General features: G+C 38.9%; 1 protein-coding gene across 2 annotated transcripts; it reads right to left on the bottom strand.

The window, feature by feature from the left end:
• Positions 1 to 437: 437 nt before the first annotated feature.
• On the bottom strand, positions 438 to 23,423 carry LOC105939312 (tyrosine-protein kinase ZAP-70). 2 transcript variants are annotated; one of them, XM_012881418.3, is made up of 14 exons: positions 23,374 to 23,390; positions 17,366 to 17,447; positions 16,727 to 17,198; positions 11,111 to 11,271; positions 10,855 to 10,993; positions 10,686 to 10,767; positions 9,640 to 9,662; positions 9,519 to 9,558; positions 7,143 to 7,341; positions 6,848 to 7,054; positions 3,844 to 4,036; positions 3,456 to 3,596; positions 3,222 to 3,334; positions 438 to 959 (listed from the first exon to the last, which is right to left on the bottom strand). In XM_012881418.3, the coding sequence occupies exons 3-14, from the start codon at positions 17,129 to 17,131 to the stop codon at positions 842 to 844; spliced, it is 1,821 nt and encodes a 606-aa protein (XP_012736872.2). In that variant the 5' UTR covers positions 17,132 to 17,198; positions 17,366 to 17,447; positions 23,374 to 23,390; the 3' UTR covers positions 438 to 841. The 2 variants fall into 2 exon arrangements, with proteins under 2 accessions (XP_012736872.2, XP_021163675.2); XM_021308000.2 differs by lacking the exon at positions 17,366 to 17,447 and having other exon boundaries at positions 23,374 to 23,423.
• Between the last annotated feature and the right edge of the window lie 2,976 nt (positions 23,424 to 26,399).

The following is a 26,399-nucleotide window of genomic DNA, read 5'->3' as shown; positions in this document are numbered from 1 at the left end:
AAATTGCATTGAAAATGGCTTCAACGGGACATTTTTTTGTCTTCAGGAACAAATGTGTTGGTTTTTGTGTATTTTGGACATTTCGTTCTACATAATTGTTAAAAAAAAGAAAAAGATCTTCTGGTAAATTTGTGCTGTACACATTCCACAAAGCCAAAAAATGCTTTATAACTAAAAAAAAAAAAAGCATGTCAAACATGTTACATACAGCTGATACAGGAATTGAAACCCAATAGAAAGGTTGTGGTCGGTCCTTTTCTATCATAGAATGAAGGCTTCAGAGGTGCTGATCTTCATTCCAGCAAAACTGAAAGAAAAGCAATAAACACTGAAGTCCTCCTAAACTGGACAGCAATAAACTCCATGAAAATATTTGTATTTTTTCTATGGAGCCCAATCGAAGTATTTCCATATATCTCTTAACATACAATCTTAACTCAAATTATCTGCATTTTTTATTTACTTTATTTGACTTAAAAACAGACACATTGCTTTGAGGTGTGGGTACAGATAAAGTAGCTTCCTAATGTGCCATACAGCCCCATTGTAGTTCAGAAATACCAGAATACAGAATTAGTTCTTTCATCAATGCAAAGACACTTAACATTCAGACCATGACAGACACAAACCTACAGAAACCCTCCTTACAACAGCTCAAACACTGAGGTCCAATTTACAAATGCACATGTATTGTCAATGAGGCCAGTTTAGCTGTATCTCCTCGGCGGTCAAAGCTCGTCATTATGCGCCGCTCATGAAATGCTCTTTGTTTTGGTAGTTTAACGGTCGGTTGAAGGGACGCTTTGTGCAGCCATGAGACAGAATGGGCCTGTTTTCCTGTCTACTGGCTCGGCACGGCTGCAGCTTCGACTCCGTCCAGCTTGGCCTTGCCGGATATGGAGTAATGATAAGTTCTCATGGACTCCTCGACCTTCTTGAAGTCGGGCCGCATCTCGTGCCTGGAAGAGGAGAACATGGCAGATCTTGGTTTAGCAGGCTGAAAGTGATCAATGAACTGACTTGACTGCTTGGCAGCGTTACCTGTCAACTCAGATTATATCCTGCAGCACGTTTATACATAATAAATAACTCAATATGCGGTGATGCTTTTTTTTTTAAGTTGATGTGGTAGTTGTCGCTCACTTATTGGGTCGCTTATTTATCTTAATTACATGGTTAGACATCTCTGCAGCACCACTTACAGCATATGACAGTGAATCAGAGACACTAGATCCCAAATTAGTTACAATTTCAATATAAACCATACAAACTAGAAATGTTATCCACATTTTTTTGTTTATTTTCGATTTATTTATGTCTGGTTTCTACTTGGCTGTTTATGAAGGCGCTAGGATGGGTAAAGTCCTCAATGGTTTCTTTATTTCACACAATTTATGATCGTGTCACTGTGCCTTGTAAAAATCTTAGCACCCACAGAACCTTTCCACATTTTTTCCCATTTTAAATTCACACTACAGCACGTTGTGTTGTTTATTTTTGTGTAATTGAGTGTAATAGACTGATTCCAGGGTCGAGGTGTTCGGGCATATAAAAAGCTCCGCCACTCCAGCGTTTGTCCGTTTTCTGTGGAACTAAGAGCAAATGTCGACTGACAATAAATAAGGGACAGGGCAAGATCGTTAAGAGCGATTTAAAATGAATAATAAAAGTTTAAAATCTACCGTAAAATATTAATGTCCTCTAACAAACCTGTTGAGGCCTTCACCGAACAGCTGGATTTACACTGGGAATAAATTACACGCAGGCGGTCTATATGGAGGCGGTTTCTAAAAGTAATTTAGTTAAACTGGATGTCAGAGTAAAAGGGGCTGAAACCAAGTTCACGCCACATGATTCAGACATTTATTTGCAAAAACCTGCAAAACCAATTTCCATCTAGTTTGTGTTGGTCTATCACACAAAATCCCAATAGAAAACATTTTATTTTTTATTGCATTGTGGCAAACACGTGGAAAAGTTGGTGTGAATACTTTTGCAAGGCACTGTATATCAGTTGTTTTGATCTGGGTTATATTAGACCTGGTTTAAAATTTCATGGTTAGCTATAATCCTCACGCCGCTCACCACCACGGCATGCAAGATGTTCTACCTGCCTCTTCTGTGAAAGACGTCCTGATCCATAATTGTCTTCATCTACCGTGAGGTTAGGGCTGAACGATATGGTCAAACTTGTATCACGATGAATTTCTACATTTCGGTCAATACAATATAACCACGATATCAATATAAACTACGGTTGTCGCGATACTAAAATTTCAAACTCGATATTGATCCCCAGGAAAATATTCAATACTTGATACCATTTTCGATAAGGCATAAAAAAATATTTCACTAACATGAAAACTCACCTTTTTCAATCTCAACATGGAACATGCTTTCTCAACAGAATCACAGTTAAATAAATGTGCAAACATATGCTCAATAAATAACCCAAATATTAAATATGCCTAGTAGCATACTAGCTAGCCACAGCTAATCATGCAACATTAATGCGGATCACTGGTCGCGCTAATATCAGTAATACGTTTAATGTATTAAATTATGAAATGGAACTTTAATTTATTAATCTGTGGTAATTCATCATGAATGCCAGGGCGTCGGCCATTGAGACTTTTGGCCAAGTTTGTTGTCTTCCACCATTTTAAAGCACTGTTTGCACACAGAGCTTGTCAAGATCTATGGGTTTCCCTTCTCCATTTGCTTCGTATGCCAAATAATTTAGTATCGATACCGTGCCAAATTAGTATTGTATACAGTGTTTGAGTATCGCTACTTTTGACAACCCTAATATTCAATTCAATTCAATTCAATTTTATTTATATAGCGCCAATTCATGAAACATGTCATCTCAAGGCACTTTACAAAGTCAAGTTAAATCGTAATATAAACAAAATAAAAGCCTCAGAAAGACTGCCAAGAATGCCCCCAACAGATGCCTGTACAAATTTATTACTTATTTTTCCATGATAAAACTCCTCTAAAAATAACATTTTAGAAATATTTGCTTTAAAAAACAAAACCCAGAACGTCAATCAGTGTTAACTGCTGTAATGATAGATTGTAATGCATATTGAAATTTCGGAAATGTCACATCACCGTTATTGAATAAAGTTATGCAGTGACATATATACTGATATCCAATTATTGTCCATCCCTATGTGAGGTGAATCATAACGGGTGTTTAGGGTTTCATTTCTTACTCGTATGTCCAGCACTCTTGCATCACTGTGTACATCCTCTCTGGACATGCTGGTGGACACTCCATGCGGCCCCCGCTGTTAATGAAGGCGGTCACCTCTTGGCCTTTCATTTTCTGGACAGAAATCAGAAAGACAGGAGTTGTAACACGGCATTCAGGATCAGGATTAATCAAACCCTGCTGAAACCCCCCCCCAATCAATCTTTTGACACTGCTCTGCAGAAACACAGCTTACCTTGTAGGGTTTCCCTCCGTAGGAGAAGGCCTCCCACATGGTGACGCCAAAGCTCCACACGTCACTTTTGCTGGAGAATTTGTGGTAGTTTATACATTCTGGGGCGTACCACTTCAGTGGCCATTTGCCTGCAGTACGAGCCTGGAAACACAATGGACTGACAATTAGCAGTCAGCCTGTGACTCAAATTCAGGTATATTTAACATCATAACAATAAGAGGTTTTATATTCATCTGTAAACTAGCAGACACAACAAAATATTCCTTTTAAAAATGTCTTATTCCACTTAATACTGCATATTTTTGGAGTATGACGTTGGGATTTATTTGCTATTATCTTGCTTTATGCAAAAGCTTTTTTTTTTGTTTAAATAAATGTGGTTTCATACTTTGTAGTAGTTGTCATCCGCTCCCAGCGCCTTGGAGAGCCCAAAGTCGCTGATTTTGGCGAACTGCTGGTTGACCAGCAGGACGTTGCGAGCCGCCAGATCTCTGTGCACAAAGTTCTTCTCCTCCAGATACTTCATCCCCATCGATACCTGGTGCATCAGGTTGACAATGTTCTCCACGGAGACAGAATCCCTGAGACGGACAAAGACAAGATGAATCTGGGCAATAATGATGCTCCCAGGTTTGCTGTGTGTTGCATTCAGGATTATGTGTCTTTATTTTCGGTTTAGGTTGGCTGTGTTTTGATATCTTTTTGTATTTCTGTTAATATTCGTCTAATCCAGTGACATGTGTTTGCTGTTCCTGCTATAGTCACTAGATGTCCTCATTTTCCTTCATGTGTTCCAGCTCCTTGTTTGCCTCCTGTTTCATATATTCCTGGTTCACTACAGGGCCTTTTCAGGTCCTCTGCTTACTTATCGTGTTCATAGTTTCTTCCTTGAGCTTTGTTTTATTTGTAAAATAATATAGTCTTGTGTATCTTTCATCTGCCTCCCTTATGCCTTTATATGGGTACTTTCCATATTATCACTGACTCGGTTGTACAAATATATTTTGCAGGTTTTGCCCTGTTGTGGTTCATTGGCTAATAAATTATACTTTTATAATTTATTGGGACAAGGGATGGACGTTATATCGGCTTTTACATCGATATCGGCCGATGTTAGTCATTTTTTAACATATCGGTCTGATAAGTAAAACTGGGCTATTAAGAAATAATGTTTATTTCCATCTAGTTGTCCTTTGTGCCTGTGTTTCAGAGGGTTGGTGATGCGGGGTTTTTTTGTTTTGTCTTTTTTTGGATCATGTAACATTGACAGTAATGCATCGCAGCTAAAATTGTGTGGTTTTTTTTAAATGAAACAGAGATGCAAAGTCAGCAGCGTAGCCGTTTTTCATGGTGTTGAAAGAAGACATAAGAAAAGCAGCTTGTAAGTCTAGACTATAACCCACATTCAAAAATTCAGTTAGAATAGTTTTCAGTTGGTACAAAACTGTGTAAAATTTGATAATCGCAGAAACGTAAATGTGTGTGTACATAGGTAAATATCGATTATCGGACATAACTGCAATATTAATATTGGATATGGGCCCAAATTTACATATCGTGCATCCCTAATTAGGACTATTTATAATCCCTAACTTGAACATAATAATACTCTGAATGAGACAGTGCAAGTCCAGATTAATGTAAAATCACAGAGTAACAAATGCTCAAAAGCTTAGTACTCACCAGACACCTTCTTCTGTTTTATTGACTATAATCATAGTTAAATATCAAGTAACCTTATATTTAACTAGGGGTTTCCATACTCACTTATGCAGAGGCTTTCCTGTTCCATATAATACTAAGAGACATATTGTATTTTTATGGGAGCATGTGTTAATCTATACTTTATTAGGCTTTCATATGATCGACCAACACAACGTAGCACTTAATTAAAATGAGGATGGAAAAAGAGTCTAATATTGTTTTTTTTATGCCCATGATGTCAGACAAGAAAAATTAGCATTTGAGGTGTTGCCGTAAAATCCACCCACCCATCCATCCATTTTCCAACACGCTTATCTGTATTGGGGTCGCTAGTCGGTCAGATTAAAATGACCTCTGGTAGGAGTAATTACTCATACTTTTCATTAAGTCCACGTTTCTGCATGAAAAAATTATTTTTTATTGGTCTGATGCAATATTCTAATCTTAGATGCTGTGTTTGTATTTGCTGGAGGTGGAAAAAAACATAACTAACAGTAGTAAAGGCTTTAAAACATAATCATTCTGTTTTATTGTATATAATGTGTTTTCCTTGGTGAATTGACTGAAATGAATATGTAGTTTTTATTTTACAGTGTATATAAAAATCTGGTTACAATTCAATGTATATATAGTCATGTTCAATAAATTAGAATATGCATCCCTAAGCGGGTAGTTGGTCAGATTAAAATTACCTTTGGTATGAGTAGTTACTCATACTTTTCAAGAAGCCTACATTTCTGCCTGAAAAAATATTTTTTATTGGTCTGATGGAATATTCTAATCTTAAATGCTGTGTTTTACTTTGCTGGAGGTGGAAAAAAACACAACTAACAGTAGTAAAGGCTTTAAAACATCATCATTCTGTTTTATAACGTGTTTCCCTCGGTGAATTGACTGAAATGAATATGTAGTTTTTATTTTACAGTGTATATAAAAATCTGGTTACAATTCAATGTATATATAGTCATGTTCAATAAATTAGAATATGCATCCCTAAGCGGCTAGTTGGTCAGATTAAAATTACCTTTGTATTAGTAATTACTCATACTTTTCATGAAGCCCACATTTCTGCCTGAAAAATGATTTTTTTATTGGTCTGATGGAATATTCTAATCTTAAATGCTGTGTTTTTACTTTGCTGGAGGTGGAAAACAACATAACTAACAGTAGTAAAGGCTTTAAAATATCATCATTCTGTTTTATTGTATATAATGTGTTTCCCTCGGTGAATTGACTAAAATGAATATGTAGTTTTTATTTTACAGTGTATGTAAAAATCTGGTTACAATTCAATGTATATATATAGTCATGTTCAATAAATTAGAATATGCATCCCTAAGCGACTAGTTGGTCAAAATAAAATTACCTTTGGTATGAGTAATTACTCATACTATTAATGAAGCCCATATTTCTGCCTGAAAATTTAGTTTTTTATTGGTCTGATGCAATATTCTAATCTTAAATGCTGTGTTTTTACGTTGCTGGAGGTGGAAAAAAAAACACAACTAACAGTAGTAAAGGCTTCGAAACATCATCATTTTGTTTTATCGTATATAATGTGTTTTCCTTAGTGAATTGACTGAAATTAATATGTAGTTTTTATTTACGTTTTCCCATTTTGTTCGATATAATGCTGGGATTTTATGTGTCGGTTTTCAGTAACATCCCCCCTTGCAGCATGGACTCACTTTTTGCCGGAGAGAAACTTGTTGAGGGGACCGGCTGCAGCCATCTCCATGACGAGCATCAGGTTCTCAGCGTTGCACAGGCCGAGCATGCGGACGATGAAGGGGTTGCTCAGCTGGTGCATGATCTCCGCCTCCCTCATCATCTCGTCCTTCACCAGCTTTTCGTTTTCACTCTTCAGCACCTTGATGGCCACGTCTATCTGGCCTCTGCGGTTACAGGGTTAAGAAAACTGCCGTTAACTCCTAACGACTTTTAATGAATCGCGCGAGCAGCAACAAGTGACGTAAATCTCACGATTCCGTCTTGAGGACCCCCTTCTTGACGCTGCCAAAGTTTCCAGAGCCGAGCTCCACCTCGTCCATCAGCAGCTGATCCCTCTGGATGTTGAACCTCTTGATGTCATTGGGGTTGTGATATGGGTTGAATCCGTCGCAGTCCATGGGGAGCAGGTCGCGGCCCTCAGGTACAGCAGCAGCAGCAGCACCAGCAGCAACTGTAGCATGACATGTTCAAAATGGTAACGGCGTGTTTATTAGACTTAGACAACTTTATTTGTCATTTTGTATGCACAGAGTGCGTACAGAATGAAATTTCGTTGCATACAGCTTGTAAATTGCAGTAAAATTAAATTACAGTATAAGGTGCAGCAGTGATTTAAAGTAAACAATTTAAATGTAGACAATGCAGGAGAAGTCACAGTATACAGGTGAGTATTTTTTAAAAAGCATTTGTATGTGCAGAACTGATTGTGCAAGAATACAGCTTGTAATTTGCAGTGGATTTAAAATACAGTATAAGGTGCAGCACTGAATTTAAAAGTAAAGCAAATGAAATGTAAACAATGCAGGAGAAAATCACAGTGTATATGTGAGTATTTTTTTAAATTATTATTTTTATTTTATAAAAATGAGCTCAAAGTCATTATGTTAGCCTTTTATTTTCATGCATACAGGTTTGTTTGGAACAGTGCACGTTCCCTTTACACCAAAATTGAGAAATTTGTGAAAAGGAAATATTAAGCTATTCAAGGATAGTATGCGATTCAACTTTCCTGGGAATGCCTCATCAAATTTATTTGTTATATAACCACTGGTTATGGACCAGCCCGGGATGGTTGGGGCATATATGACAACTCTACTGAAATTCTGGGCTTTATTCCAGAAACAGCATGTTTGACGTTACCTCTCAAGTTTTCTACAGGATCAGGGTACAAGTTGTGGGATGGCCACTTTAACGTGGGGACAAAGATGCTGGTCCTTTCTTCCTTACTGGAACACTAAGAGGTTATAATCTGATTTAAACACTCATTTCCAAGCGCATTTAAGCGTAAGGCAACGTGAACTCTTCCATCTATTTCGATATGTTCAGACTAATCCAATGATGACTGAGCCACCAGGCTTCACTATGTCTGGTGCCGTCCAAACCCTTGAAAAGCACTCCTACTTTTATCAGTCCATTATTTTTTTATTTCTTTTGGGCCATTAAGTGTGTTTCTCATTTTCAATACAAGGCATCTTGCTGATTGCTTTGCTTCTAATTTGGGGCATTGATCTATTTGAATGGTAGTTTTTCCTTTCCTTCAACAACTTTTTTGGTTTAGGAGCATTTTAAATATTTTCATATTGTTCACCAAAATCAAACTTTTTAATCAAAGCACTGTTTTTTTTAAATGTCTGAAACGAATCATTTTATTCCTGTTTGCTGTCTGACTTGTTTTTTCACACAATAAATGACCTCACTGACTGAGATCCATTCTGCTGTTAATTTAAACTTTTTAAGTTAATGGTTCAGTCCAACAGAATCAGCAGAATATAAGACGTTGGTCTGGTGGTTTGTATTACTCTACAAAACATAATAATAACATTATACGATAAATAATATTTCCACCAAATACTGTCATTGACCGAATTAGTGATTTCATTTTGAAAATCTCAACTCTGAATACTTTGTGGGCAATGACTTTCTTGTTCTCATGATGATGTTTCACAACTTATTTAATATGAGGATCAGGATTTATAGTTGTTGTGTGTTTATGTATGCATCACCTCATACAACAGTTAATAAATCTGATTTTATTTCTCCATATTCCTATAAAACCTGACGTGGAGAGGGGTAATGTTTAAGTATTTATAAAAAATTAAATATTGAAATTACACAAATTGACAAAAATATATTACATCCTGTAACTTTTTTCACCTTTATTACATTTTTAAAGACTTTTGTTTTATTTCTAAAACAAAAACAGCCTCATGTGTTGTCAAAATGATTTTAATGATTAGTAATATTTTTGCTCAGGAGCCCCAATTTAAACTTTTTGTTTAAAGTGTCCACACACAAAAAAATTTAAGAAAATTAAATAGGTTAGGCAAAAAGAAGCAGCAAACAAATATAAAAAAACAAATATGAATAATCTTTTTTTTTTTGCTGTTTGCCATTTGTTTCATTTTGGCTACAACATATTTTTCTGAGTGTCTTTGTGATTTATATGTAAATAGTCTGAATATTGTAAGTAACGGAGAGAAAATCCGTTTTCTGTCTATTTTCAGAATTAAATTAAAAGGATAACTCGAGGTTTGGCTGTAAAACTGGGGTTCATGTTTCTGTGTGTTGGTATAGGTTCAAAGCTCAAAGCTCTGTGATGTTTAATGTGCTGTATTGTCAGCGACTGACCTCTAGGTGACGGTTTGTAGTCGTTTGGTGTGGAGCGCCTCTGAAATGAAAACATCCAAAGAAATCTCAGAAGTTGAAAAAAAAAATACTGAACTTAACAAGGGAGGGTGTGAATACTTACTGGTACAGGAAGATTGGGCTTCTCTGAAATGTTGAAAGAGAGATCAGTAGAAAAAAAAAAGTGTCATGAAACTTTTAAGGTTTTGTCACACAACCACAACCTTAAGTATTTTTTATTGGGATTTTATGTGATGTCACAAAATGTCATAAATGTGATGCAAAAAGAAAATTATAGTTGTCAAGCTTTTAAAAAAAATTAACAACTGATGGGGTGAGTTTGCACTGATCTATCTTTACTGACACACCCAAATAAAACTGACGAGAAAGGCCATTGTTAAAAGAACACCATAAGGAGTCCAATATGAAACTTGCTAGAATTTGCGGCATTCAAAATACTATCTATGTGTGACAGAAAACGACCTAAATGTCCCGATCCCCATGGTAAAACATGGTGGTGGCAGCATCATGCTATGGGGAGCTGGTCAGAGAAAAAAATGGGAGAATGGGAAGATGGATACATCCAAATCCAGGACAATCCTGGAAGAAATGCTGTTAGAGGCTGCAAAATACCTGAGACTGGCCCTGTGGTTCACTGTCTAGCCTCCAAAACCTACAGCCACAGCTATAATGAAAAGGTTTAGGTCAAAACATATTCATGTTTAAAAGTGGCCCCGTCCAAGTCCAGACCTAAATCCAACTGAGAATCTTGGGAAAGGCTTATTTGGATGACTGAGAATCTTCACCAGCGAAAGGCTTAAAGCACTTTGAATCGTCTTGCTACTGAAAAGTGATTCAGAAATAAACTTGCCTTGGCTTGCCTAGTCTTAAAAATTGATGTTCATAAACGCTCTCCAGTCTCCAATCTGACTGAACGTGAGCTATTTTGCAAAGAAGAACAAGGAAAATTGTTGTGTGTGATCAAAGCCTGACAGATGCCCTAAAAGCCGCCCAGATGCATTCCTGGTGAAAGGCGGTTCTAAAATTTATTGCCTTAATATTACAAATATTAAAATTACAACAACAAAAAAATCCCAATAAAATATATTAAAGTTGTAGGCTATACCATTACAATATGTGGAAAGCTTTTGCAAGGCTCTGTTTTCTTACTCTCTGCAGTTTTGCCGTTGACGCAGGCCTCCCCGAGGACAGTCACCAGACCATCAGGCTTCATCTTCAGATACTCAACCAGCTAAGACGAGAGAGAACGTCACATTTAAAGGTCACGAGCTGCTGCAGAAAACGAAAGGCAGAAGTGACAAACGGCAGCGGCTCTCACCTGCCAGATCGTGTCAAACTTCGTCCCCTCCGGCATGGACAGCTTCCCCGATTTGTCCTGCAGGACCTGATAGTGGTAAACGGTTTTGCCGTACATCACCGAGAGAGCGAACGAGCCAAACTCCTCCCTGTCTCTGACTCTGACAAGTGAAGCACAAAAACGGTAAAACTGCATGAAGACCTCCTCAGATCGATGATGGATGTCTCAAAGATCAGACGCAGACACAGAGGCATAGCTGTGACTTTGGGAAGCTTACAGAAACTTGCCGTCTGGCTGTGCTCCGGAGTAAAGCCGCCTCTCCCCTTCGTGCCGGTTGATTTTACCGTGATACCAGGGCATCTTCTCGTGGGCGGTGGTGGCGATCAGCTTCTCAAGCTGAGGAGCCTGGCTGATGATGGCCTGCTCCATGGCTTCTCCCTGAACAGGAGCAGAAATATTAAGCTCACATAACTAGATTATCATGGCATCCTGTAGGGCACGCCGGACTGTCTGATCCAGTGTTGTATAGTAATGAAGTAAAAATACTTTACTACTGTACTTAAGTATATTTTGGAGTACTTTATACTTTTCTCGAGTATAAAATTTTTTGATAACTTTTACTTTTACTTCACTATATTTCTGAACTTAATTGCATACTTTTACTTTAATACATTTTCAATGTTTGGTTTAGTTACTCGTTACAAAAAGAGGGAGAGAGACTCATGCAAGCAAGTGTTTTGACCCCACCTACTAATTGACTGTGACAAAGTTGGGACTTGCCTGAACTTGTTTATCACCACCAACAGGATAAGAAGCTGGTTCAGTGGTAGGGCAGGTTAAGTTAACCTTGTGGTATAGGTAAAGCATCTAATAGCAGAGTCCTAATTTTCTTAACTAAATGATACCTGCAGGTGTATCTATTTGCAGGTTACCATTTCCTGTAGGTTGACTAGACCTGGTTTATCACTTAACCATGTTCTTAGGATACACCCCCTGGTCTAAATTATGCATGCACTTGGTTGTGTACAATTTTAAAGTGCATAGCACTGACCTTACTTGAAGAAGGAAAACTGAAAGCTTACAAAAAGGTTGTATTTTCTGTCTAAACTTGGTCTAAATTTCTCCTGCACTTGGGTATTTATATTATTTTAAGTGAATTTGACTTTCTAAGTTTACCAAAATCTAAAAAATGTCATTCAAACTGCATTTGCTTTGTTTTACTTATACTTTTTATTACATTACTTAAGTACATCTATTTTTACAGTAATTTTCGTGCCGCAAACTTTGCTCAACCTCACAGGGTGTGAAATGTGGCGAGAAGAGAGAAGAGAGAAGAGGCTTCGGTTTGAGTTGACACACACGTGCAGCTATTTAGGCTTTTAAACTGGAGTCCATGAAAGATACCAGTCTCAGGGTGTGACTGGTAGCAGCAGGATGTACATCTTAAAACTTGAGAAAACCCAGAGATCTTCCTCCACATCAGTCCACAGATTCACCTTCTTTCTGCAAAAGCATCTGTAAGTCTATCTGCCCTGTGGTTCTTACACGAATGCCTCCAGGGCAACCTTCTTTACAAAACACACACCCTGAACCCTATGCTGAAAAAGAACCCAGCAACATTTTGTGATGTGATTTATCAGAAACAAAAAGAATAAACAACAGATTTGTTTGATTCCAGTCTTGTGCTTTAACAAAAAACTATTTTACATCATTCAATCTAAACTTGTAAGCATCCTAGATTGTACGACAGGGATGATCAAACGGGGTCCTAGAGTGAAATAACCCGGTTTGGAAGCTGTGGATCAGACATCGGTTTTAGCGCCATTGGTGCTCAACCAAACCACCTTACAGCGCTTATATGAGGCAAAATGCAGGGGGTGGGTAGCTGGACATGCAATTAAGCAAAGGACAACTTGTGGGTGGCGACTCTGCCACTCAAAAAAAAAAGAAGCAACCTTTCACTGTTAGTTAACATGGTGGCCCTGAGTCACCATGTTAACTAATGGTTAACATGGTGATATAACGGTGATATGAATGTGCGTTTCATTCATGTCAAAAACAGCCACTACCCCCGACTTTCATCTTAGTGCCAATTCTGGCCCACAGCTGCCTTTATTGTTGCTTAGTAATGGGTTAATCTACATCCAAAACACTAACAACTGTTCCTCTGCCTCCCAAACAGTAGACGTTTGTAAAAATAAAATAAATTGAAGGCTGGAATAAATAAGCCAAATGAGCCAGGCTCCTGTGGACCAGCGACTCCTAAGGTCTCAGAAGCAAGGGGGCAGGAAGATGGGAGGCCGTCGGACACGTCTGGACCCTCCATGGACACGTCTGGTGCCAACCCAGCAAATAACAGATCATCTCGCATTAAAAAATGCACGATTAGACAGAGAGAGAGAAAAGCTCTGTTCAGGCGGCTGTCTGGCGTGGACCGTCAGGACCTGCTTATTCTGAAACAGATGCGTTTTAAACACACGACTGCACACATTGAAGAGACGACGTTGTGTCTCTAATAGTTAAACTGTGCATGTTGGCTGCAGTTTTAGCCTTGAAGCAGGGGAGGACAAGATCAATAGGAACTACGTCATCGTAAATGTAATAGTCTTACAAAGGGCTTCAGGTGATAAGTCTGTTAACTTGTAACCTTTTCTGGTTTCTTTTCTCACAGGGAACGAACCAGAACAAACCAGAACCTGTCATTACGAACCAGACGAGAACGATCAGTCTGTTCAGTTGTGTCCAGGGCAGAATGCTGTGCTCAGAGCTAGTCAGAAACAAACCAAAATTATCAAAGACATATATTGAAATGACTTTGAGAGGACATCTTAAAAGCTCCAGTTCAGGAAGGGAAAAGCCCTGCCTGGTTTTCCTTGATCCTGTTCATTTAACCAGGTCATTTTAGTCCCTGTCTATTCTGTGGAGCTGGAAATCCAAATGGCTTTTTTACTTTCTGAACCTCGATTCCTCACTTCTGCAGGAGAACCTTTTATTTCTTGCAAAAAAGATGCTTATCTTTTCTTGGCTAGTTTGTTTACCCCCAACGCGTTTCACAACGCACTGCATGCCTGGCTAGGGGAAGGCGTTTGGCTCAAGCCTGCAACATATAGCTGGTTAGCTGTGTCGGTTCCTGTCGGCACCATAAACTAACCGCTCCAGAACCGCACCAAGGGGGCCAAACAAACCAGAGTTCATTTTAAACTGTCTAATTAAACACGCATGGTGCAAAAACTCCCCAAATCAACTTAGTTCAGAGGAATGCTGTTGGAGAGTATGGAAATAAACTGGAGCCAATATACAGAGATCACCTCAGTGTCCATGTAGCTTGATTGCCGTTGTGAAGGTTTTAATTGTAGTCAGTTTACCTTATGTTGACTAGCCTACATCTCACATAGTTTACTTTTATATTAGTTGCTTGGTTAAGCAATGGGGACCTAATATTCTGCCCAACACAATAATAACGAGTCATCAGGCTTTCCTATATGTCGTTTTTAAACGGAGACAGACAATGACAGTTCAAAGAAGGCACATTCTTTAGGTACCAGGTTAGAGAAACAGAGTATTTTTTGATAAAGCCTTACCCACCTCCTGTATAAACGTCTAGTACCGCCACTGCTCAGAAGTAATGCCAGGTTTCTTATTCAAAGGAGCCTGGTAGTGACCTTTAATTTTCCTACATGTAGGCTTTCTGCTCACAACACAGACTGAGGTTGATATTATATATAATACAAAAAAAAGCACAAACAATAACGACTCTTCCTCGTTGCAAACTACAGCTTACAACTTTTCAGCGGGCTCATTACCAGGCGTTCTGATGCACTGCAAGGAAGGTACGTTATATAGCCTTTTTCTCAAGAAATCCTTTCAAGGAAATCTCAAAAACTACCTTGAGGTGATTTTTTTTTTTTTTTTGCTTTTTGAATGCAAGACTTGTTGTGTTCTGATTTAAGATAAAGGATGGAAAATGTTTCCGTTATCTAGAGGTGACTGTCTGATATTCCAACTGCTAAGAAGTGAAGGCGTTTTGTCCTTTTTTTAATGCATTCAGTTCAAACGAACAAATGCATTACATATTTTACAGAAACTATGAAGACTTTTTTTTTTTACTGATGGCATAGGTTTACACATCTTTGATCTCAATGAAACACTAAGCTGGAGGCATGTTGGGGGTTGCTGTGGCTCAGTGGTTAAGAGAAGTCAGTCAATTGAGTTTGATTTCAGTCCTTTCTACTCTACAAACTACCTACCAGTACTGGTTGTATCGTGCTGAATTCAACTCTCTTTGGTGTGGCTCACTGCGAGGTCAATAGCGCACACACAAAACATTACAATACTAAAAACACATTTTGTTAGAATGTTGTACTAACAAGAGATATATATGTTTTTTTTTATTAGTTTCAACTCGGGAAAGCCCAGATGATGATGTCATGGCTCTATAAACCTCTGATAGGTCACCTCACCACACATGATGCCCACCTGTGTCTGTTTTACAGCAACACTCTGCTTCCTTGTGCGATATTATGGGGAAAGATCAGTCAAGAGATCCAAATGGAAAATGTCCTTAATTATATCAGCTGATAACCCACATGGTGGCTTCAGGCTAACAAGTCGACGTTTGGGAGCGGCCATTGCAAAGTCCTGGTCTTGGTCCCATTGAAAATGTTTGAGCAGAGCAAAGCGACCCACGAACCTGAACCAGTTCTGCCAGCAGAAACGGGGCAAAATTCAAACAAACTAAAGAAAGAAAGAAGCTAAAGGAAGTAGACCCAAAACATTCGACAGCTATAAAGGCACACCAATTACTTAAAAATGTATGTAAACGTCTGATTTTGAATTAGTAAATAAAACAACAACAACGTGTGAAACATAAATTCATTATTCTGCCATTTAGTAAATGGGAATAATTTTGAGAATCCCATCTGACCTAAAACAACTCAAGTTTGATCTGATTTGTCTTCGGATGTGTGCAAATATTTGGTCTTAATGGCATGAACAAAGAGACAAGGAACCGGGCTAACATGGCAGCCAGAACTCAGAAGCGTAAAGGTAGCGAGGGCACATCCAGAGTCCGGCGTCGCCTCCGTGGGCCACGGCTGGGGCAGCTGGCCCCTCTTTGCTGCGGCACTGAGAGCTTTACCTGCTCAGTGTGTCTTATTTCAGGATGAACTCGGTCCCTTCCTGTTTCTCACGGTTCCAGTTAAATTAAAATTCATATTCATTTCCAGTGTATGTAGATATGTGCAAGGTAAGGCTAATATTCTCACATCCATTTTCTGACTTGTAAAGATCAACCTGCATCTGCTTTACTTGAATGGTATGACCTGTTTTCTTTCCCATTTAACAAGGGGCTAGAAGAAATGTTCCTCTCTTTGTCGTCATATCTATACCTCAGAGAGCAAAAATAAATAAAGAAGAAAAATCCCGAATTACGGGTCAAAGGTTTCTAGAAAATTTGAAGAATATGAATAGGATATATTTATTTGATTGGATTTCTTAGGGGTGTCACTAATTATGGCCCATGTCATCTTATTAAAAATAATCATTTCTTAAGATGCCAATTTTGTTCCAGTAAACAAATGCACTCAAAATAAAGTTTGGATTTTTATAAATGTGTCAGTGTGAGCTTAATCCACTGCAGATTAATTTATTTTAGGCCTTTTACACATCTTTAACTGGGGAGCCAATAATTGTGAAGGGTGCTATATTAACAGGTAAGGCTTAGTAGAAGAAGTACAATGAAATTATTTTCACCTTATGTTAGATATCTGACTTCTATTGAGTCCTAATTAATCCAGTACAGTACAATCAAAGCTAGAAACATTCCTCCAAACACAATCTCATGTTTTATAGGAAATTCTTATGAATATTAGGTCAGCAGCGTCCACAGGCTCACCTCCAGGTTCCAGGTCTGCTTGACGTACTCCCTCAGCATGTTCTCCCTCATTTTGTCAAAAACGCCGGTCTTTACCGGCATTTCCGCCGGGCGCAGACACGGCTTCCTCAGGATGCACACCAGCCCGTCGGGGTCCTTGCTGTAGTACTCGCAGAGCTCCCCGGGGCCACAGTGAGGCTTCCCTCCCGTGATGCAGTACGTCCCGTTCAGTTGCTTCTCTATGGAGTAGTGGTGGAACTCCAGGTTCCAGACCACAGACAGGACGTAGCCCCCAAGGCTGCGGAGACACTGTCTGAGCAAGAAGAGGCCGTCGGCCATGCCGGCCAGCTTCAGGTGCTGCTCGGCGTCCGAGCGACTGATGCTGCCGTAGAAGAAAGGCAGCTCGACCGCCGGGTCGACGGACATGGTGAGGCCTCGGATGAGTCGAGCTGGACCTGGTCTCGAAGTTCTGGACGTGGATCGGTGAAGAAAACTAGGTTGAAAGAGGCAAAAGATCATTTGTGAATATTTTGCATCTACAGACCAAATTTAAATCCACTTTATTTCACCTTTAGACCCACTTTCTGATCTATTCCCTATCTGTTCTGCTAATTCCCTTATTTGAATTTACAAAACCTCTGCACAACGCAACACCCTCACCTCTTCTTCTGATCCCAGTTTTGCCGTTGGGCCGCAGGACAGACGGCGCTCTGAGCCGGACCGTGTCTTTCAGGACTGTGAGCTGTGCAGCGAGGAGTCGGGAGGGGAATAATATGTCTGGATGAGACATTCAGCTTTAAACACCCACACTTAAGATTGCATGTAGTTTGCAGATTGACAAACTGGTGACAAAAGCCACAACAGGAAACTGCAGTCCGCCCTCACAGCCTCATTTCTCCAGCATGTCGCTCTTCCGTTGAACAGGTGCTCTTTGGTTCTAGATGATTCCCTTTGCTTTAGACATTCTGCCTTTTTTTTTCTGTAAAAAAAATACGTCCCTTGCAGCAGAAAAGATACACACTGTTTGGGTATAATTTAAACTCCTTAACCGTTTATGTGTGTATTGAATTGGGAATTTGATGTGAACTTGGTGCCGTTTGAGAAGACATCAAGCAGAAAAGATTAGCATCTTGTTGTCTGGAAAATGTCTGGGTTATTATGAAGTACCTGCAGGTTTCAGACAGAAACGATCGCTATACGTCAGACGCACCAGCTCATACATACAAACATACAAAGGAAGTCTTGAGAAAGTTGAATAAAGATAAAAATCAAAAAAAAATTTTTTTTGGTAACTGCATCAAACCATTAAAACAAAAAAGAACCAATCGGTTCTTTGTTTGAGGTTTTATATCTTTTAAAGCATCGAAACAGATTTTTTTTAAACATTTTTTTTCATTTCGGAAAATTCTGGTCTCTCAGATATGCTTGACTCCACTTCACCATTGTCAGTATGAAAGGAAATGGTTTTGGCACTTAGACATGAATGCTGTCTTGTTTTCACATGCATATAAAAAAAAAGATGATAAATTTTAAAAAACAACACGTTAAACCACAATTACCTAGCTCTACACCTGAGCTTGTACCCACATCCACAGTGGACAACCAAACCTGAAGGCAAAGCTGCCACATGAAGCAAGACTCCACTGTGGCTTGACCTCCCAACTCGCCACAACAAAGACAGTCAGGTGCTACAGCATGGACACACACACCGCTGTGTGAGCCAAGATGCTATACCAGAAAACAAATGAAAGGAAGAAATGCATTTTTTGCTGTTCTTTTAAGCCCTGTGTTTCAGGGTAAAAGGGATCAAGCACAAGAGTAATAAAAACATGAACATTTAGGCATAAATGCTGCACAAAGAGGTTTAAGAGTGCCATTTAAATTTAATGTAGCCATAGCAGCACCTGGCCAAACTCTTCCTGCATAACAGAACTAAATGTTCTTTTTTTAGTACATATGACATAAACCTTCACTTAAACCCTGACAGAGCACATGATTTATTGTAAAATTTCCATTTAACTAACCCTAGAGCCTCACTTTTGTATTTGAAAATGTGCTCTTTTATTTGTCACTTTTAATGACTATACATTGAACAACACTGAGTTAAAAACTGATGATAAAAAAGATGAACTCAGGGTCAGTAGACAGTTTTTACAACATGATGTTCATGACTATACCTAGTTGTAGATTCCACAGATCTGGTCTCTGTGGAGAAGTGGCAAGAAGAAACACGTAGCGGAGATAAAAAACTGTCTTTGTACATGACCCCTGAACTAGAGATGGCGATTCGGGTTTGAGACTCTGATTTGTAGTGTGGGACTTGAATAGCAAAATAAAAGACACCAGACTCGAATAAGACAAGTGTCCTCAAGACTGAGGAATTGACTTGGTCCTGCCTCTCAAAGACTTGAGACTTTTATTTGAACCAGCCCCTCAAATACATGAGACATGACTTGGACCTACCCCTCAAAGACTCAAGACACGAGACACTTGAAGCTACCCCTGAAAGACTTGAGACATGACTTGGACCTACCCCTTAAAGACTCATGACTAGACTTAGACTTGCCCCTCAAAGAATTGAGAGTTGACTTGGACCTACCCCTCAAAGACTCAAGACTAGACTTGGACCTACCCATTAAAGACTCAAGACTAGACTTGGACCTACCCTTTAAAGACTCATGACTAGACTTGGACCTTCCCCTCAAAGACTCAAGACACTTGGACCTACCCCTTAAAGACTCAAGACACAAGACACTTGAAGCTACCCCTGAAAGACTTGAGACATAACTTGGACCTACCCCTTAAAGACTCATGACTAGACTTAGACTTGCCCCTCAAAGAATTGAGAGTTGACTTGGACCTACTCCTCAAAGACTCAAGACTAGACTTGGACCTACCCCTCAAAGACTCAAGACTAGACTTGGACCTACCCCTTAAAGACTCAAGACTAGACTTGGACCTACCCCTTAAAGACTCAAGACTAGACTTGGACCTACCCCTTAAAGACTCAAGACTAGACTTGGACCTACCCTTTAAAGACTCATGACTAGACTTGGACCTACCCCTCAAAGACTCAAGACAAAAGACACTTGGACCTACCCTTCAAAGACTTGAGACATGACTTGGACCTACCCTTCAAAGACACAAGACACTTGGACCTACCCTTCAAAGACTCATGACTAGACTTGGACTTGCCCCTCAAATAATTGAGACTTGACTTGGATCTACCCTTCAAAGACTCAAGACACAAGACACTTGGACCTACCCCTCAAAGACTTGAGACATGACTTGGACCTGCCCCTCAAAGACACAAGACACTTGGACCTACCCTTCAAAGACTCATGACTAGACTTGGACTTGCCCTTCAAATAATTGAGACTTGACTTGGACCTACCCTTCAAAGACTTGGGACATGACTTGGACCTACCCTTCAAAGACTCAAGACACAAGACAATTGGAACTACCCCTCAAAGACTTGAGACATGACTTGGACCTACCCTTCAAAGACTCATGACTAGACTTGGACTTGCCCCTCGAAGACTTGAGAGATGTCTTAGACTTGTCCCTCAAAGAAAAAAGGACTTGTAAACGTCTCTGCACTAAACACACATTCCTCTAGGCCACACACAGTGGTGGCAGGTTACTGCTGTGGTGATACAGTACTTCTCTCCAAAGGGGACAGAAAAACCAGTCAGAGTTTGGATCGATACAAATGCATGTCCTGATTTTCCTGTTTTTATTTTTATTTGCAATAAAGTTACAACCGATTTAGAATTTTTTTTTCTTCCACTTCATGGTAATGCTTCAGTGATTTTGGTCTATTGTTTAAAATCTAAACAAGATACAACAAAGTTTGTGGTCAAAAACTAGAAACATTTGAAAAAGTTTGAAGGCTATGAATTTTAAATTCCTAAGTACATAATTAAGTAAGTAAGCTTTGTTCCAGTAGCACTTTTCACAGACACAGAGTCACAAAGTGCTGCACAGTAATAAAAACATACAATAATAGACAATGAAAAATGGAACAATACAAAAAGTGGCAACATTGGGTCAGTTAGGACTGGAACGCTTGTCTAAACAAAAAGGTTTTAAGGAGTTTTTTAAAATTCATCTACTGCGTCCAGAGAGCGCAGTTCGAGAAAGTTCGAGAAGCGGCAGCTTTAAAAGAATAGTTTTAACCAACATCTGTCACATTAACAGGGCAAACAGAAAGAGAAAGTGAACTTAACGACTATAATAATCCCAACCAGCTCGTTGTCTGTATTTTAATGATCACACTCTGCGCGTCTGTTTGCTTTCTAAAGTGTTGCAACAACAAATCAACTGGAGCAACAAAGGCAGCAGCTAACTGTTAGCTCAGCAATCGTTTTTTAAAAGTTAGAGACTGAATCATAAACCACAAAAACAAGCGAAGCAAGCGAGGTGATACATGACACAGTTCCTGTGACAGCTTTGAACCCCAAAACTTGCGTGGTATCTACCGCCACGTCTACGGCAGGGAAGAGACATTTTAAAGGTGGAAAGTGTTGCCATTCACTGTTTGAATCCATCTAATCTGCATCAAATACTTTCGCAAAGGATGTGTTGGAGAGTAGACTGATTGTGACTAAGAGAACGACAGACAAAACAGCGAGCGAGCTGTCAAAAAGCAGAGGAGTTTGTAAATGGCAGAGAACGAAAGCTACAGGCCTGCTTGTTTTTGAACCATTAAAGTAACGCTCCTAAAAATAAAAAAAAAAGCCTCAGTGGAAGATCTTTATGTTATAGCGAATCAGCATTTCAGGGTAACAGCATAAATCTTGGGTGTTTTTTTTTTTTAAGTTTGTATAAGGAGGAAATTGTTTGTTCACATAGGGGCAGATTAATCGTCCACCGATCTGCGTATCGATGTATGAATGTGTGCGTTAGTGAGAGCGATTGGGTGAATGCGGCTATAGTGTGAAGCGCTTTTTTTCCGATCGCTACTAATAATGCTAAACATTCAGACAAAGCTAAATTAAAGAGAGATGCAAAGACAAAAAAAAGTTGTTACCAACATTTAACAACCATGGCAATGCACAGATTTCTTTTACACAAATAATGCAAAAAGCAAACCACGTAAAAAAAAAAAGCAACTTGTGCAATTTTACTACAGGCAAATGTAAATATTGAAAATGATTGCAACCAATACATACATTAATGTGTTGAGCTTGATACATACAGATGTTTGCTAGCTTAAATGTGCTCTAGGTTCAAGTCATCGTGTTTGGACAGTAGAAACTGTGAGGCTAAATTTGCGGATGTCGAGCAGAAGCCGAGCGTTATTTCAAGTATTCCTGCTAAACTGGCTGGAGACAGACAAATAATCACGAAATGAAGCCACCTCGATCGCAAACAGGCTTTGTTTTCTTTCAAATCCGCTTGATGAGAATACCAACAGAATGCTAACATAAGGTTTAATTGTATGCTTTGACCAAAGCAAGGTTTGTTTTATTGGATTACATAATTCGGATGAAGGCGTGAACACTAAAGTTTTTAGGTCGTAATTATTTGTGTTGCATTATCAGGAAGTACGCTCGGTTATGTAACTCAAGCATTCGTCTCCATACATGCTTTGAGTTGTGAGTCTGTGTAGGCCTCCAGTGATAAACAATTCCCTCGTTTGACTCCCTCTTTGGAAAGTTTTTTTTTTCCTCATTGTTTTAGCAAAAGGGTAATAAAGGTCTTTATGTGGGTGGGTTTTGGATCAGAAACCGATCTGCTTATCAGATCAGAGGCTTAAATGACCTAAGCTGAACCATAATTTCCTAAATCAGGGGAAACAATTGCCATTCAAATAAACTGTTGATTCAGCCGAAAAAGGTAAACGCTGGATGTTTAAATCCACACAGAAACCGGAAAACAAAGCATGCTTTAGCAGGATTTATTCCCTCAGTAAAGCCTGACGACCACAAGCGGTAGTTTAGTTGTGTTGATTAGGATTTAATTAGGAATACGTCTCTCTGAATTATTTGGAGCGTTCATGAGTCAAACGCCATCAGGACATGAATCAGTGTGAGATTATTTTGTTAGTAAAACAAACAAAACAAAAATATCCAGTTTGTGCCATTTTTCCCTCTTGCAACCTAAATTACATCCAGTGAGTTTAGAGAAATGTTACAAGCTGTAAAAGACACACATGGACGGGAATCTGGAGTGTTTAAATTTACCAGCTTTTGGTTTTCCATTCCGAGGCACAATGAAAGCAACTATTTTTAATTTTGTGCACGTAATTACGGCGAGTCTGAGCCAAAGCAACAATACTTTGACTAAATAATGTTTTATTTTTGGCGTTTTCACAGCCTAGGCACAATTTGAAGTAACGCGGTGAATTGTAAATGCGAGAAAATAGTCTATCACAGAAAAAAAAAGAAAACGATGTTAAGAAATTACAAAACAAAATCTTGAAAGATAAAATATTTAGCAAAAGCTTTTTAAACAAAAAAAAAATTCAAGCTGTTTTGTTGCTTCTTTTTAAGCCTGTTGGTGGTTGACATGACCCGGATAACTGAGAATTTGCACTGCCATGTTTGTTTTTATGTTTTTGTGCTGTAATCTCCTTCATTCAGTTCTAACCAAAACATAATGTTATTCATTTCAACATTTTGTATATTTGTTTTAAAAAGTATGATCTAATAAAACCTACTTACATGTCACTGCTTCACAGCTGTGATGTTGCTGCTTCTGAGACAAAGATACGTCTGCTGATTTGAGAGAAGTGTATGGGGCCGAGAAGAAGGGAGGTTAGAAAGAGATGACACACACACACACACACACACACACACACACACACACACACACACACACACACACACACTGCAACCACCGCACAACGGCACATTCATGCACAGAGATAAGTCATTAGATCGACTGCCACCTGTGACGCTCTCTCTGAACTGAGTAAGTCCCCGCTTCTTTAACACACCCCTAATCACCGAGTCTTAGGGGAGATTGCTTCTTTTTTATATTGGTGAATTTCTTTATTGGCCACCTCTGGGCAGATGTGCATAAGACGAGAGGTTCAATATTTTGTAGATTTGGCCTTTTTCCCCTTCGTGCTGAGAATTAGGGTTGTAATTATCTCAGAGCAGGGCTGCTCTAAGGTTGTATGGGGCCTTGAGCAGAATTTCCTATGGGGCCCTTCTTTTAGTTAAAGGTCAAAACATAATAATTGCCACTTCTAACCGTGTTTCAGTTCAAATTTGGTAGAATCTGGGAAATGGGGCATGTCTAATTGGCTGAACTTAAAAGAAATCATGAAAACTTAGATGTTATTTGCTAAGATGAACAAACTGAGCTCAAACACAACATAAGATTAAACTGGGAGCATCTGATTGTAACTTTAACTCAATATATATATACGTTAAGCAATAAATATTTTCAATAGAGCTATACTGAAACCAAATCAGAATAAATTACATTGTATTCTCATTTTCAATAAACAAATATGAAATTATTAGATTTATTATTTCTAGGTTAAAATTTAAACATTTATGGGAGGCCCCTGATGGTTTGGAGGCCCCAAGCAGAAGTACAATAAAAATCCTTCTATACTTTTTGTGTGTCATTTATTTTATTAATTTGACAGGAAATTGCTTTAAACTTAAAAATGGTCTTTAAGTAACTCATAACCTAATTACCAACTATTTAGCTTGGTATTTATAAAATCAAACCCACTCACTAATTTTCTTTGCTCGTTTTACCTGCTATAGGTTGGGATTTTGTTTATTTTTGGTAAATTTAACATGATTTCTGCTTGAGTCGGACAAAAGTGGCATTAGACAAGTTTTAATGTAACCAAGCGTCCAGTAGCCCAGAGAAATTACAAACTAGTAAAAGTAACTTCTGTCTGATGGGTCTGATGGCCTTGATGTATAAATATAACTTCCACTGCTAATATTTACTTTATATCAGTCAGTTTTGAAACATAAATACATCTTTACTGCTGCACATGTGCAGTGTTCACACCCCCAAACCAGTGACAGGGGACATGAGCACACACACACACACACACACACACACACACACACACACACACACACACACACACACACACACACACACACACACACACGGCCAACCCACCCCCTCCACCGTCTCAGGCTGCAGCTGCTTTCTTGAAGTCTGGCAGCCAGGCAGCAGCAGTCTACTCAAACAAGTCTGTCAAACGCAGAGAGAGTGAAACCTTTGGGGCAGAGGTGTTCCTACAAAATAAAAGCACTGATACCAATTTGTATAACTTGCATGGTTAGGTGGTGAGGCGTTTCCCCAACATTTAAGTTGTTGGGGAATTTGACTTACAAGTCAAATTCCTTGTAAGTGCTAACCTACTTGGCAATACACTTGATTCTGATTCGGATGATTTGGGTAAATGGGCTGGCTGTTTGGATCTTGATGGCTGCCGGGGGCGGCCCAGCGAAAGTCCAGAACTTTGCCATTGCTCTGAGCAAGTCCAACTTTTTTGTTTTTCAGCCTCTTTTCCCGTGGAGCCCCCTTTTTCCTTCAACAAAAGTTATGCACCACCCACAGTAACACTCGCGTGCAAGGTTGTGTATATCCACATGCAGACTCGCACAATGGCAAACGTTTCTGCATATATTTATATATGCTTATATCTGCTTATATTTGCATGAACAAACAATATTTTATCTTTAAGGGTAATATAACGTCGTTGTCAATAAAAACGAACACATTATTCCTTTATTGTTTAGTTAGGATAATGTTTCAGTATTGAAATTCTCTGGCGTTGTTTTTTGGACAACATCCCATCTATTCTCTGTCTTTGAATCAGTCTGAAAACTCTTAAGTTCATCCCAACATATGATTTTTATGTCTTAGGTCTCACACTTCTTTTGAGAGTCAGGCTCTGGATAAACTAACTGAAGTCATATAACAAACCTCTGCTGAAAGATGCACCCATGAAATACTTTTTTCAGTTCGACCACAGTATTTCGTTGACGATGCTACATCTGCCTGTTGAGAGTGAGTGCGTTTAAAGTTTAAGATATAGCTTATATTGAAAGAATAAGTAAAATACAGTTCTTTTAATTGACAAAATTTGTTTTCAACAATATTTGTCAAGTTTTAGACTCTTCTTGACTCTCAAAACAGGCAGGAATAACACTTTATAACAGACACCCTGCGGCCAATCAGAATCGGGTATTCTCCCATACCAGATGGTACAAGCCTAATTAATTCCTCCCTTAATTTGTAATGTTGGTATATTATTATTTTTCATACGTGCAAAGCATGTTGGCATTCTCTGTGACATTAAAGCTTGCGCTGCCCCCCTGGTTGGGAATCTCCTTTACTAGTGACTACCACATGACACATTCTTTAAAAATATATTTTTCATAAATTGTTATATTATTTACTTGAAATTGTTGAAAGACCATGCATTATTCGTTTTGTGAACACTGATGTCACAATAATAATAAATGATAAATAAATCAAGATTTTTTTTTGATTTCTATATTTTAAAATGAGATATTTGAATATTGCTCACTGCTCATATGCCTACATGTAGTTGTGTAAGTTAGTAAATAGTAAATTACATTACAGAAATCCTCTTGATTATGTGTGATGTTTTTGACCGGGGGACAGCACGGGTAAAGGGGGGGGGGGGGGGGGGGGGGGGCTTGGAGGTATAGTGCCCAGGGGCACCACATTGTCTTAA

Source organism: Fundulus heteroclitus, chromosome 9 (assembly GCF_011125445.2).
Source record: "Fundulus heteroclitus isolate FHET01 chromosome 9, MU-UCD_Fhet_4.1, whole genome shotgun sequence".
Lineage (NCBI taxonomy): Eukaryota > Metazoa > Chordata > Actinopteri > Cyprinodontiformes > Fundulidae > Fundulus > Fundulus heteroclitus.
This window is presented reverse-complemented; position numbering and strand designations above follow the sequence as displayed.